Raw genomic sequence first — 14,286 nt, forward strand, 5'->3', positions numbered from 1 at the left:
AAAAAGTTGCTTTTATTAATTTTTTTATATATTAAAATAGTGTCATTAAATTTATTTGGCAATTAGAAAATACCAATATCAATGTTCCGTGCAACTGAGATTAGTACTCTAGTACTAAGAATAACACGACTTTTGGAATTGTGCTTCGCACTCATCTAGCAGAAGCTTACCAAGTCACATTGAGCATTCGAGATGTCCGTAATAGAATATTTTGTGATACTAATATTTAGTGTATGAATATAGACACATTTTTTTTTACAGAAAATATATTATAATCTTTTTTTTTTATAAGGAAATATATTATAATCTATATACTACATGTTGTTGCAATATATCTATATATATTAAGCATTTGCTTAGAACTTACTTCTTCTAGTAGATTTTTCTTACATTATTAATCTCCTCTTCTGCATATAACATTATGCATATGTTATTATATTAAACATTATACAACATAGTTATATTAAGCATACATTATACAACGTAGTCATACAACGTTATTAATCTATATATTACGGGCCTGTTCTCCCCAACTTATTTTAAGTTCAGTTCAATTCAATTCAATTCAATTCAGTTCAATTCAGGCCAGTTCAATTTAGATCAGATCAATTCAGTTTAGTTTAGTTCAATTCAGCTCTGGACAATACTTTTACTCTCACATATCACTATTCATTTCAGTTCAGTTCAGTTCAGCTGTTTTATGCCGAAGAGAACATGCTCTACATTATGCATATGTTATTAGATTAAACAGTATACAACAGAGTTATATTAAGCATATGTTGAGCGTTTCTTGAGCTTTGACCACATAAAAATTTAGTTAACTCGTATTTATTGATCGTGGTTGTTCTAATAATAACATCACATAAAAAATGTTTCTTCAAAGTTTAAGTGAAAGAAACTATAATATACCCATGTTTTCTTTCTTTAATAAAATGAATATAATTCAAAATCAGAAAAGACTTAGATGATTGCATTACCACTTGAGATACAATTGAGTGGGCTTTGAGAGGAGTTAAGATGATACATGTAACCATGCTTAGAGTAGTTTGAAATCTGACCACATACCTTTTTGATTCATTGATGTTTGATCCTATTTGTCCTGATAACATCGACATGAAAAATGTTTCATGCATGAAACTTATGAAAGTTTGTAAATGATAAAAATCATTGCAATTGCATAAAATATTTTTACTAATCATTAGATATATCGCTCAAAGGACTTTGCCAACTCGAGAAGATATTTGTACCTAATGATGAAAATGTAGACAACTGATCATAATTGTCTGTAGGTCAAGTACAAATAAATTAAAGTTAGGTGGGCTATTATATATATGTCTATTATATAAGAGAAGGGGTAAGTTATGGTGTCCCCCTTATTATATAAGTTGCTACAATTTACTCTCAAAATATATATAGTAGAGAGATATAAAATATATGACAACAAATAAATCACACTATTATTTTCACAATTTATAAGATATATAATGACAAATATTATAATAATAGTTCGAATCCCCTTTTATCGCCCCCTTTTTTTTTTATCTATCGCTTTCTAGCTTTCCTTTTTTCTATGTCTTTCTAGATTTTTTCCTTCCTCTACGTCTTCAAAATGAAATTGCTTCAATCAGAATAATTATTCGAATCTCCTTTACCCCTTTTTTGTTTCTCTATCTCTTCTATAGTCGATAGTGAAACTAAATAAAATATATCATCTAAAAAGAAACAATCATTTTTTGAAAAATGTAGCATAAAAAAGGGAGTAGATTAGAAAGCTATTTCATGCTCCTAAACTTTTCTTGAATTTAGTTGATTTACTCTATTATAAAGTATTTGTGTATGACGTCTCAGCTAAAACTTACATGGTCCTCCAAATTCATTGCACTACCATAGAAGAATCGTACTTTATATTACCTCAGTTTTTTCAATAGTCACGCTTTTCTTTTTTTCGTTTTTTTTAATTGTTACTTTTTCAATATTTCGTTATATGATAATATATCACACCAACTTTTTAATCAACCCAAAACCTTCCCTCCTACCCTATTTATCTCTCTGCTTCAGTATTTTAACGCTTCCTTTACATTTTAAAAAATATATTTTAAGCAAAAATATTAATAAATTATTGTAACACACATTATATGCTAATTTTGAAAATAATTTTCTTTGGCATTTGGCAATAAACTAAGGGCCTGTTCTCTTCACCTTATTTTCAGTTTAGTTCGATTCAGTTCAATTCAACTTTGGACAATACTTTTACTCTCACATATCACTATTCATTTCAGTTCAGCTCAATTCAGTTTAGTTCAATTCAGTTTAGTTCAGTTCAGTTCAACTGTTTTAAGCCAAAAAGAACATGCCCTAAGTTGTTGACTCCAACACATTAAGCAAAAACGATTTGCATGTTGCACAAACTTTTTTTTTTTTTTTTTTTTTTTTCTCTATTTTCTATTGACAACTATACTCACCGCTATACCAAATGAATTTTATTTGTAAGATTTTGACTTCAAGTTTTGTTTTCATTAGAAAATACATTCCCCTATTTCACCCCTTTTCTATTTCTCTATCTGTCTAGCTTTTCCTTCTCTATAACTTTCTAGAGTCTTCTTCTTATACCTTTCTCAAATGAAGGTACCCAAATCAGATAATTACAAACCAAAACATTGACAAAATTGCTATGGGAATTATTTCTGTTTTTCCTTCTCTATAACTTTCTAGAGTCTCCTTCTATACCTTTCTCAAATGAAGGTACCCAAATCAGATAATTACAAACCAAAACATTGACAAAATTGCTATGGGAATTATTTCTTCTTGCCGACATGAAAGAAAATTGGCAAAATCTCATGAAATTTTTCATCACTCGTCAGTGCCTTATACTGGTTTTTTTCCATACTCAAATATAGTTTGTCCCTCAAACAATACTTAGGCGGGAGGTTTTAATAATTTTGAAATAAGAGCATGGGAGCAATAATTTTGATTTTCTGCATATAATGGAGAGTTAAAACTGATATACCTATTGATTTGATTACCTTAGATTATCGGGTAACTATATCAGATTGACAGATTTAGGGGGATTCGATTTTTTATTTTAGGAATTGTTTTTATTATGACTGTGTATTTGACTCCTAATTTCTGACCTTCATTCAGATTATGCTTGATTGAACTTCCTTATTTATCTTCAACTCTTACCAAAGCTGTTGGTCTAATTTAATTAGTAAACGCGGATCTTCTATGATTGTAATAGTAAGCCACACATGAGTATAGTTTACCAAAGGCATGACATATCATCAATATTAAAATATGAAGTTTATACAAAGGCTTGACACCTCAGCATTTTTAATATAGTCATGACACCTAAGCAAATCCTTATTGCTTTATATAGATGGATAAATTGAGGTTGATTTTAAAATTCAACTACTATTTTGGTCCGGGTGATGCCCAGTTCAGTTGTAATTGTCAAATATATTATTATTCATAAGTTTCATGATTAATTTTATTAGTTATTCAAAATTTTCTATTTTGTGCAAAATTGGATAATGGAAGTTATGGTATGATAAGCTTTTTTTTTTTAAAAAAACTTCTAAAGAAGTAAGAGATAAAAATGACAATTTTAACGGAATTATAAGACATTATTATGTTTTATTTTGAAACATTAAATATTGAAATTGTAGTGGATTAGTTATTAAACTTTTTCATTTTATTTCAAAGTTTCATGGGTTCGATTCCTAATAGCTACTCGTTGTTAATACTTTTAATGAAATTATAAACATGTGGCACATATTTTAGAAAGTGCTATGTAGCACCGTTACTTTGAATATATTTGTATAGATTAATCACAATGAACGGTTATGTTATTGTTAGAAGAAAGTGGTATTCAGTTTAATATTGGGAGGATTTCTATTACTGAAGTAAGTTAGTATCATTAGTCAAGTTTTGACAAGAATAGCTATTTAATTATTGTTGGTCTGGTGAGGTGTCGTTTATTGAATTCAAGTACTGTTGGAGCAATGAGGTTATGCATTCTTGGAGAAGGATTGTAGAGTTGCAAGCAATACTTCAAAATGGGTAATAAAGGTATACATTGTCCCTCTATCTTATAACTACCCTTGTCCGTGTAATGACAATTTGTATCAATTTCATGATTTTATTAAAAGAAATTAGAGTTCTGGCTTGAACTTATTATGAATTAGAATTTTTTGCACGCGATGCGTGCTTGAATTTTTTTCGAACATAAACTCAATTTTCTTCGGCATAAGAGTCAAAATTTGAACATTAGACATACGAAGTATAATTGTTTTTAGTTGCAAAATTTGATTGGTTTAGTTTCTGTCACTTAAGTGTCGCACCATTCTTTTTGTTTTTTTTTTTTTACTTTTCAAAGTTAAATTCTATGAATAAAATAGAAATTTTTTTGAATTTATTTATTGATTTCTAATATTATAATTTTTTAGTTGATTTTTGAACTAAGTACAATACTTCATAAATTGTGAAGAAAGTAAACACTTTGATTTCAAGTCAATTTTTTCATAGGTTGTAGTTTGTAAGTGAATTTTTAAGTTTTTGTAAAGTTTCCTCATTTTAGTGATTTGCATAACGTAAATTATGCAATTTTATGATTTTAGTTGACTTGTGAGTGATTATTATAATTATATTTTTGATATTTTTGTTTGAAACCCCCTTTGATTTGTAAGTGAATTTGTAATTGAGATATATTTATAAGTTTTGGCTATGAAAGATAGATTTATTCGAAAATTTGAAATAAGTAAAGGTTTTATCCTCGTTTTGCTACAATATGTCGATCTTGTTTCGTATTGAAGAATATTCTGGTTTCTAAGATCTAATAGTATAAGCTACTCAATGACCCACATAGATATTATATGAAAGTTATGGATATCCAATTATAATTATTCAAGTAAGAATTGTCAATATAATTCCCTATGTCTTTATAAGTATAATATTGTGGGGAAATTCGTATGCCCTGCAACACGGGATAGACTTAAGTGAATGGGATGATAAGCTTATGGAACATAATTAGGTTTTCGCTAAAATTCTTCTATACATAGTTCTATATGAGTTTCATCTACAGTATGTTATTGAGTGACCGAGTATATCATAATGGTCTCGTGTTTTCCGATTCAAGCTCATTATACAAATTCCGAAATATTTTCGCGATATAAAGCCTAGATATACTGGTTACCAACTTTGAGGAGTATGGATTTTACTTTGGAAAAGATATGATGAGTTTAAAAGTTCTGATTCTAATCTAAGAATCTAAAATAGTGAAATATATTCTATTGAAAAATTTGGATGCTTGAGATGGTTAAGGGTCTGTTCTCCCCAGCTTATTTTCAGTTCAGTTCAGTTTAGTTCAATTCAGTTCAGTTCAATTCAGTTCAGTTCAGTTCAATACAGTTCAATTCAAATCAGTTCAGTTCAGTTCAATTCAGATCAGTTCAGTTCAGCTCTTCACAATACTTTTACTCTCACATATCACTATTCATTTCATTTCAGTTCAGTTCAGTTCAGATTAGTTCAGATTAGTTCAGCTGTTTTATGTCAAAGAGAATAGGCCCTAAGATTATAAAAAGGTTGAGGTTGGAGATTTCAAAAGTAAACTATTATTTGGAGATGTTAAGTATTACACAAATCATGGTTTGAGGAAACTTTAGTTGTACGCAAGAAATTCTACGATAACCATTGGATCTAGCAACAAATGATCTTTTGGGATCATAAATTGAATATGAACTTGTAAAGGTATATCTCTCTGCAACTGATTTTTGAGGAAGAAAAGTTCATATTTGACAAGTTAAGTAATACCTCTTTGTATTTTTTTTATCTTTCCTACTTTGACTTTGCACGTTTGCCAATGTACTTATTCTACATTAAGGTTATGTTCAGTTCACCTTATTTTTGCTTATTTCAGATCTAATCAGATCAGATCAGTTAAAATAAGTTTAGATCAGATCAGTTCAGATTTTGCTTATATTTAAAAATCATTATATCTTTCATAACATAATAGTAAAAATTCTAATAATTGAATATTAATAAAGTACTCATTGAGACGAATCAAACAAGACCCCACATGACTATATTTTTTCTTATATATTGAGAAAAATCTAAAAGATAAGATCTTGTAATCAGATCAGTTCAGATCAGACTAGATCAGATCAGAAAAAATAAGTTCAGATCAGATCAGTTCAGATCAGAAAATTTCAGGTGAACTAAACATAGCCTAAATATCTTTCATTACATAATAGTAAAAATTATAATAATTGATTATTCATAAAGTACTGATTGAGACGAATTCATCAAGACCTCACATGACTATATTTTTTTTCTTATATATTCAAAAAAATCTAAAAGATTCTCTCTAATTATGAATAGTATCAAGATTCTAAGTGAGAAAGATAAAAAAATACAGAAGGCGTATTATTCTTAAGTATTTTCGAGAAAAATCTTTGGAATCGGTTTTTTTATAAGATTGGTATGTTGAAATAGTTGTAGGATAAATTGGTTGTTTAAAAAAGTTCTATTTAGGAATATGAGTTGCCATATGAGAAGGATAAGTTGGACAATTAACGTCGTAATATAGAAATAAAAGTTTATATGAGAAGTTTATGTTAGGGATGTAATAGCTCAGAATAGGAGTAAGGGATCTAAGGAGTAGCAAAACTGTGTAATGGAACTATAAAAAAAATTAAGTTGTGAGAAACTATATGACACTTAGGAATCTTATACTATGAGTATTAAACTAGGCTAAATCAGGAAAAGTATACGAATTTACTTTCTCATTGAGAGAAGAAAAGATATAAAAAGGAATGGGAGGGGAAAAGATATAAAAAGGAATGGGAGGGGAAAAGATATAAAAAGGAAAAATCGTGGGAGTATACGTAGATTTTGTGAAATGGAGTGTTTGACTAGTACCTAAGGATAATTTGGATGTAGTTTTATATAATTGGGATTAATAAGTTTAATTGAGATTAAAGAGACAGGCCACATAAATGACAACACTATCACAAAGTTGAGTACACATTGTGTAATAGAAAATACAAGTTTAGGTGTATTTTGAAAACTATCAGATAGTTATAATAACAAATAATCACATTGAACTCAGTTACTATAATTTCACAAAATCAAATCGTTTGGCATGAACGCGAATGGAGAGTGGTACCACACAGTACCAGCTGTCTCCAAACGATTGAGGGTCGTCACCCCACCTTTTACTGTTCCGCTTGCAAGACTTAACCGGACATGTCCTATAACTCCAGGAGTTCGCCCATCCTGGAAGGCAACAATTAGGGACTCTACCCGCCCTAACTCGGGTGCATGTTCACGCCTCACTTTCGTATTTATAATCTAAGATATTTAATGATTCATACTTTAATCCTCAATACTCAAAATTCTTATCAACTCATCCTTGATACTCAGAACTCTTATCAACTCCTTTCAATTACCCTTACTTTGATAGTTGAGAAGGTTTAGGGTTTTCATACTTGAAACTAGTTTTTAACATAATAACTTTAATTGAACTTAACCAAGTAAGAATGATAGTTCTTATCCACAAGCTTTCTTAACCACTAAGAATGATGGTTCTTATCCACTTACTTTCTTAACCACTAAGAATGATGGTTCTTATCCATAACCACTAAGAATGATGGTTCTTATCCACTTTTGTTGTAGTATGATGTTGGAAAGAATTCTAACTACTTAAAGGACCAAACCCTGATGAATACTTAATATAACTAACAAAATATTTGAACCTGCTTTAAAATTCAGACTATTACAATTATAAAAAAGTAATCCTAAGCATTTGAAAAAGTAATCTATAGTTTCAATAAAAGTAACCCCTTTTTACCGTAGAAGTAACCTCTTATAATTACAAACGTAACCCACACTTTCAGTAAAAGTAACCCCTTATCATTACAAAAAGTAATCCCCAGTTTTAGTAAAGTAACTGCTTAGCATTTGAAAAAGTAACCCTTAGTTTCACTAAAAGTAACACCTAATAATTAGAAGAAAAAAACCTAGATTCAACAAAAGTAACCCCTATTATGAAAAGTAACCTCTCTGAAAACGGATTCAAAAGTAATTCCTGTTACAAAAAGTAACACACTTAAAACAAATTCACGATTGGCTTTTTTTAGGGGACACGGGTTTCAATATAAAACCTAGCTTGGGCCTTTTATTAGCTGGCCCCACCATTTGTTCAAAGTGTGGCCTGCCTTATAGAAAAGTTAATTTTAATTATTTATTACTTAGTTAAAATCTTACGTATAGTCTGCTCCATAATTTAAGCTGATACAATAATCAAATATATAAAATGGGTTATTATTCTTGAGTTAGTTTTGCATGGACATGATCCACATTAATATTATTGTGGACCAAAACCGCTCTCCTTTAACATAATGATCGTTTTTTTTTTCTTCATATAGTAATTTTTTAAAAATCTTATGTTACACCATACAGTCACTATTTACCATATTGATTCTTTTTTTTTTAATATAGTCATCACTCTTTCTTACGTTAGTTTACCGTAACGAAATGTTCATTTCCTGACATGATAACCTTTTTTTCACATAGTCAAGCATTACAATTTATGTCTATTCATCTTTAAAATCTATTTTTCTTTCAATATACGGACCTTTTTTTTTAAATAAATCACGGAAATTAGCATTAGATTCATGCTAATTTAGTGTGGACCAAGTCCATATAATTTAATTTTTACTAAATCTAAGACAAAGCGATACTTTTGTAATTTTGAATATGGAGTGAGGCCTACCACTTTCCTTCTTTTGTTCAATGGAGAGCATGTTTTGTAAATAAACTAGTATTTTACCCCGGACGAAGCCCCGGGTAAGTTATAATTATTAAATATATTATTCATAAATTTTATATTTGATTCTATCAGCTTTTCGTAATATTCTGTCTAGTGCGAAATTTAAAAATGGACATTATGACATGATAAGTTGTTCAAAAAAACATTCTGAGAAATTGGAGATAAAAGTAACAATTTCAATGTGATTTGCGTAAACAAATGTTATTAGTTAATAAAAGGGTTAAAGATCAAAAAGGTTGTCTACATGATTTTATAATTACATATAATATGAGACTTTATTATGTTTTACTTTGAAACTTTAAGCATTGAAATTGTAATGCATTAGTGGTTAAACTCTAGATCTCACATTTCATTTCAATGGTCGTGTGTTCGAATCCTAGTAATTACACATTGTTAGTATTTTTTTATTGAGATTATAAGCATGTGTATTATAATCTTGAGAAAAGTGCAACGTGGCACTGTTCCTTTGATAGGAACGCCTTTTAATATATTTGTATAGATACAAAGGAAAGCTTCTCGTGCATGGTAATTGGTAAGATTTAGTTGTATTTCACAATTTTGTTCTAAATTATATCAAACCTAGCCCTACACAAAAGACACCTTGAGGTTGGATATTTTCCTTATCATTTTCCTACTCTTAAAGGGATCTTACTTATTATATTATGTAAAGTTATATATAAGAAATTCAAATAAAATAAGACACTTATTAAATTATGTACAATTTAGAAAGTGTTTAACTAATTAGGTATCTATTTTTCATAAATTATCATACAAGCGGTTATTTTATTGTTGAATGGACTTATATAAGACATCTTTGTGGTGGTTGGCTTGTTTGATCATCCATTCAAAACATCTTACGTACTACGTCGCACTTTTAGATAATAAGAGGTTAATAAACAGATCGAAGATCATTTCAATCGTAAAAGTACAATCTATATCACAATTTGATGCAACATTCCACAAACACCATTACATAAATCACAACCATACAGTATATGTGATAAATAAATATATATAGTTCTTGCGAACTTCACTCCTGTAGAGTCTATGACTAACCTTATTATAAATTACTAATAAGAAAAACAGTAGAATAAGAAGCTAGCCATAGATTTTCAACAAGGTTCATTGAGATGGACATAAAGTACTACTCAAGGCATGTATCCTCCATGACCACCCCCTTCCCCCACCAGCACCATAGCCACCAGAATGGGCGCCACCAGCGGCAGAGCCACCTCCGCCACCAGATCCACCACCGCCACCAGCAACATAGCCTCCTTCACTAGCACCTCCTCCGTGTCCACCACCTCCTCCACCACCACTACCGTACCCACCTCCTGCTTCGCCACCTCCATATGCTGCACCACCACCACCACCACTTCCGCCTCCACCACCTCCAACGTGTCTGCCGGCCCCACCAGCACCATAGCCACCTCCATGGCCCCCACCTTCGCCACCTCCATAACCTCCGCCATGCTCTCCTCCATCCCCATAAGCGCCACCACCACCACTACCACCACCACCACCACCGCCATAAGTAGCTCCACCGCTAGCTGCCCCACCTCCATGGCCTCCACCTTCACCACCGCCATAACCACCTGCATGGCCACCTCCAGCCCTAGATGCCCCACCAGCTCCACTTCCACCACCACCGCCTCCACCATATGCTGCTCCACCACCAGCAGCACCGCCTCCTTCACCACTTCCGCTACCATATCCACCGGCATGCCCACTGCCTCCATCATGAGCTACCCCGCCGCCACTTCCACCACCAGCTCCGCCGCCGTAAGTTGCCCCACCACCAGCAGCGCCACCTCCTTCACCACTTCCACTACCATATCCACCAGCATGCTCACCACCTCCACCATGAACTGCCCCACCACCTCCTCCACTTCCACTACCACCACCACCAGCATAGGCAGATCCGCCACTAGCTGCACCTCCTCCACCACTACCTCCACCATATCCACCAGCATGCTCTCCTCCTCCACCATGAACTGCCCCACCGCCTTCACCACTTCCACCGCCTCTGCCACCGGCATACCCACCTACACCTACACCAACATCAACACCAACACCAGGATGTCCTCCAAGTTCATACGTGAGGAGGGCCCTGGTGGCAGTGCATATGCCTATGCCTAACACTAAGAAAAAAACAACACAAGAGATTTTATGGTATGCCATATTGAGATTGTTTGTGATGGTCTACAAATGCTTAGAGAGAAGGTATTTATAGGCATGGGATTAACTGATTAAGATTAAAATTGCGCGTTACTCGCACTCAACATAACAAAAGTGAAGGATTACTCTATAGTTCCCACTATAAGGTCCTCTACTCATAGCAAAGCCGCAATTTTTCGAGTTGTATAGTATTATTATTCATATTACAGCAAATAGTGACGGTATTGTGCCACTCTGCTGTCTCCCACATTCAAATTTCAATGTATTTTCATTCAAATAATTGCTTTATTTTCTTGCATTTAATCGTACAATTATATTAGTTCGTTCCACATCACTCCCCAATTGGAGAGAGATAATCCTGATTAGGTAACCTTATCTTGTTCCTTGTTCCTCGTTCGTTTTAGGTAAAGTGTTAATGCTCTTGAGTTTCATATTCACTCTCTTTGCTTATGCTAATACTATAACTTTATAAACCCCGCATTTTGACAGAGGCTATATGTCAAGCATTAAAAAAAAAAAAAAAATCTTATAGATCATTAATCAAAAGTGATCTTCAAGCGTAGGTACATATTCGCCACTTTGTTGTCACGTTAAACTTCTTGTTTGTTGACTTTATTACACTAATCCCGAGTTTTAGCAAGTATTTGAAAAATAGTCCATTTTATCGCAAATACACCGTAGTACATATTGTGGTATTCATTATTGATAACTGAGTGAAGATGTTAGATGTCATTATAATGAAGTTTTTTTTTGACGGGGCCTACTGAAGTTATTAGCTAATTAAAATAGTATGTGAAAGAAATTTTGAAGTGCAACAGTATCATGTTTGTCTCACATCTTAAGATAATTCAAAGAACTTATACTTTCTAACCCAGATGAGCTACTCAGTTCTACTTCTAATATTTAAAGCCATGTTAGTTGATCATTTTGTTCCTCCATATCTCTCCTCTTTTCCTTACAATTGGTATTAGAGTTGATAGTCTAACTGGGACTTTCGCACTGATTGGTAATTGTCGTTGGAGCTTCGGCTTATGCTGCCGAAGCTGACTTGTTAGCAATCTCCTTACAGCCTTTTGGATCAAACTAGTTCTATTCTATGGGAAATGCTGTGCAGGTTTTGGGTGTTTGAAACTTGAGAGGAAATTGTTAAGTGCAAGTGTAACAATTAAAATTATATTCTGTTTATTTTATTTTTACTTATTTCAAATTGATTAGATCAGTTTAGAAAAATAAGTTGATATCAGATTAGAAAAAATAAATTCAAATCAGATCAGAAAAATTTAAGTTATGATCAGATACGTTCAGATCATGCATATATTTTAAAATTTATTATTATTGTTATTATTATTGCTGCCACATATTATACGCTCCTCCTGTATCTTTGTTTAAATTTTGATTCATGAAACCCAAAAGTCTATTTGTTTGTTTAAGAAAGCTATGATTTTATGGAGGATGATTCTTGGAGATTGAGAGATGACGATACTTAAGGAGTAAAGGAAAAAAATTAGCGTATAAGGTAACCTTTATATCTAGCATTATATGTGATTGCTCGTATGTATATCAGTATAACATTTTATGTCCAACGAATACGTGTATGACCATGCGTACATGTATGTATGACTATGTAATACTAATCATGTGATGTTATGCTATAAAGTTTGATGTATATGATATTATGAATGTTATATGTGAATTATGAAAGTGATGTGAATCTTGTATGATTTATGGGTGTTGTTTGAAAATATTAATACACGCAAGTTTTATAAAATGTAAATGATTCTGCTGGCTTGAAGTTATGAATTAAACTGGTAAATTGGCAAGTTACAGGTGGAAGGAATTCTGTTTACGATGTACAATAAGGACCAAAAGTGGTCGAATGTTAATGATATTATTCTGTCCAAAACCCGTACTTGCCAATGAATAAACTAAACTAACGTAAATGGTCCTTGTTGGTAGATTATTCAATGTTATGTTTTCTAGCAGTATTTCCGAACAATTACCAAAATGATGTAGTATATGTATGTGTATGAGAATATATACGAACTAAAATTGTTTTTACGGGCTAGAGTTAGGTTATTTTGTTTTTTTATTCATTTTAGGTTATTTTTGTGTGTTGTTTTTTCTATTCTATGTAATTATTCAGGTATCATGAAAATAGCTCAAGTTCAGTTATGACATGGATGCTCCGGATGGATTATGTTGAGTTGACTCTGAATAATTTGGGATTTTTATCATACTGTGTATTTTGAGTAATCATTATTATCCTAGTTGAGAGTTTGTATATTTTAGAGACGATTTTAAGGCTATTATTTTATTTGTGGGCCCATAACCCACAACTTAAGTCCCATTTCCGCCGCTAATTATGAGTAATTAAGGTTATGGATTTTTGGGACGTTACAATAAACTAATGTTGTTAGCATCACCTTCAAATTTTCCCTTACAAGAGATTTCAACTTATTTTTGAAAATAAAATTTACATAGAATCGGACAACGATATAAGAAGAATATTTAACAATTTTGTTTAAGATTATATGATTATATATATTTATAGGTTTATTTATAGAAAAAGACAATTGATTTGTATAACAAAGAACATGTTGTTAGTTAAATCCAAACATGTCATCAATATAAAAATAACGTCGAACTTTTATTTTTAGAATGTGTTCTTTGAATAGATTTTGTATGTTATTTCAATATTTTTTTTGTTATTATCATTATATGTTCTTTTCATTACTGCCTAAATTCTTATTAACAACGGACCTTATACATGAACAATATGTTCTTTTACCTTTTTTTTAGTACCTAAGATAAGTGTTCTTTTATTTTTAATTGTATTTTCATAGACTATGTGCTCTTTTTCGGAAAAAAAGATTTATGCTATAAGTATTATTATTATTGAAAGTTGTGCATAATAATAAAATAATATTAATAGTGATACTAGTAATGAATTACAAAGTAATAATATTATTAGAAATAAGATATGTATAAAAGATAATTTCATATCAGATCAAATAAGTTCAGATAAGTTTAGATCAGATCATATCAGAATAAACAAGATCAGATCAGATCAGTTTGAAAACAATAAGTTTTGATCAAATCATATCACTAAAAATAAGGTTAACTAAACACAGACTAAGTTTAATTTGTACCACAATTAAGGATAAAACAAAGAACTTGTAGTTTATAATTTAAGTGTGTTAATCCTCCCTATATCAATCGACTTTAGAATGGAATGCACAAAATTTGGGCCACGTAAGTGGTTTTTTCACTTCTCCTTG

The 14,286-nt window shown here is 31.5% G+C and overlaps 1 protein-coding gene across 1 annotated transcript in view; it reads right to left on the bottom strand.

Annotated features, from left to right (window-relative positions):
• Positions 1-9,804: 9,804 nt before the first annotated feature.
• The window catches only part of LOC104892906 (glycine-rich cell wall structural protein 1.8), a 46,731-nt gene continuing 42,249 nt past the window's right edge, over positions 9,805-14,286 (bottom strand). Inside the window, 2 exon segments of the mRNA XM_010678930.4 lie at positions 9,805-10,009; positions 10,011-10,809. Coding sequence (XP_010677232.3) covers positions 9,979-10,009; positions 10,011-10,809 — 830 coding nt within the window. The 3' untranslated portion in view covers positions 9,805-9,978.

Source organism: Beta vulgaris, chromosome 5 (genome assembly GCF_026745355.1).
Source record: "Beta vulgaris subsp. vulgaris cultivar EL10 chromosome 5, EL10.2, whole genome shotgun sequence".
Taxonomy (NCBI): Eukaryota; Viridiplantae; Streptophyta; class Magnoliopsida; order Caryophyllales; family Amaranthaceae; genus Beta; species Beta vulgaris.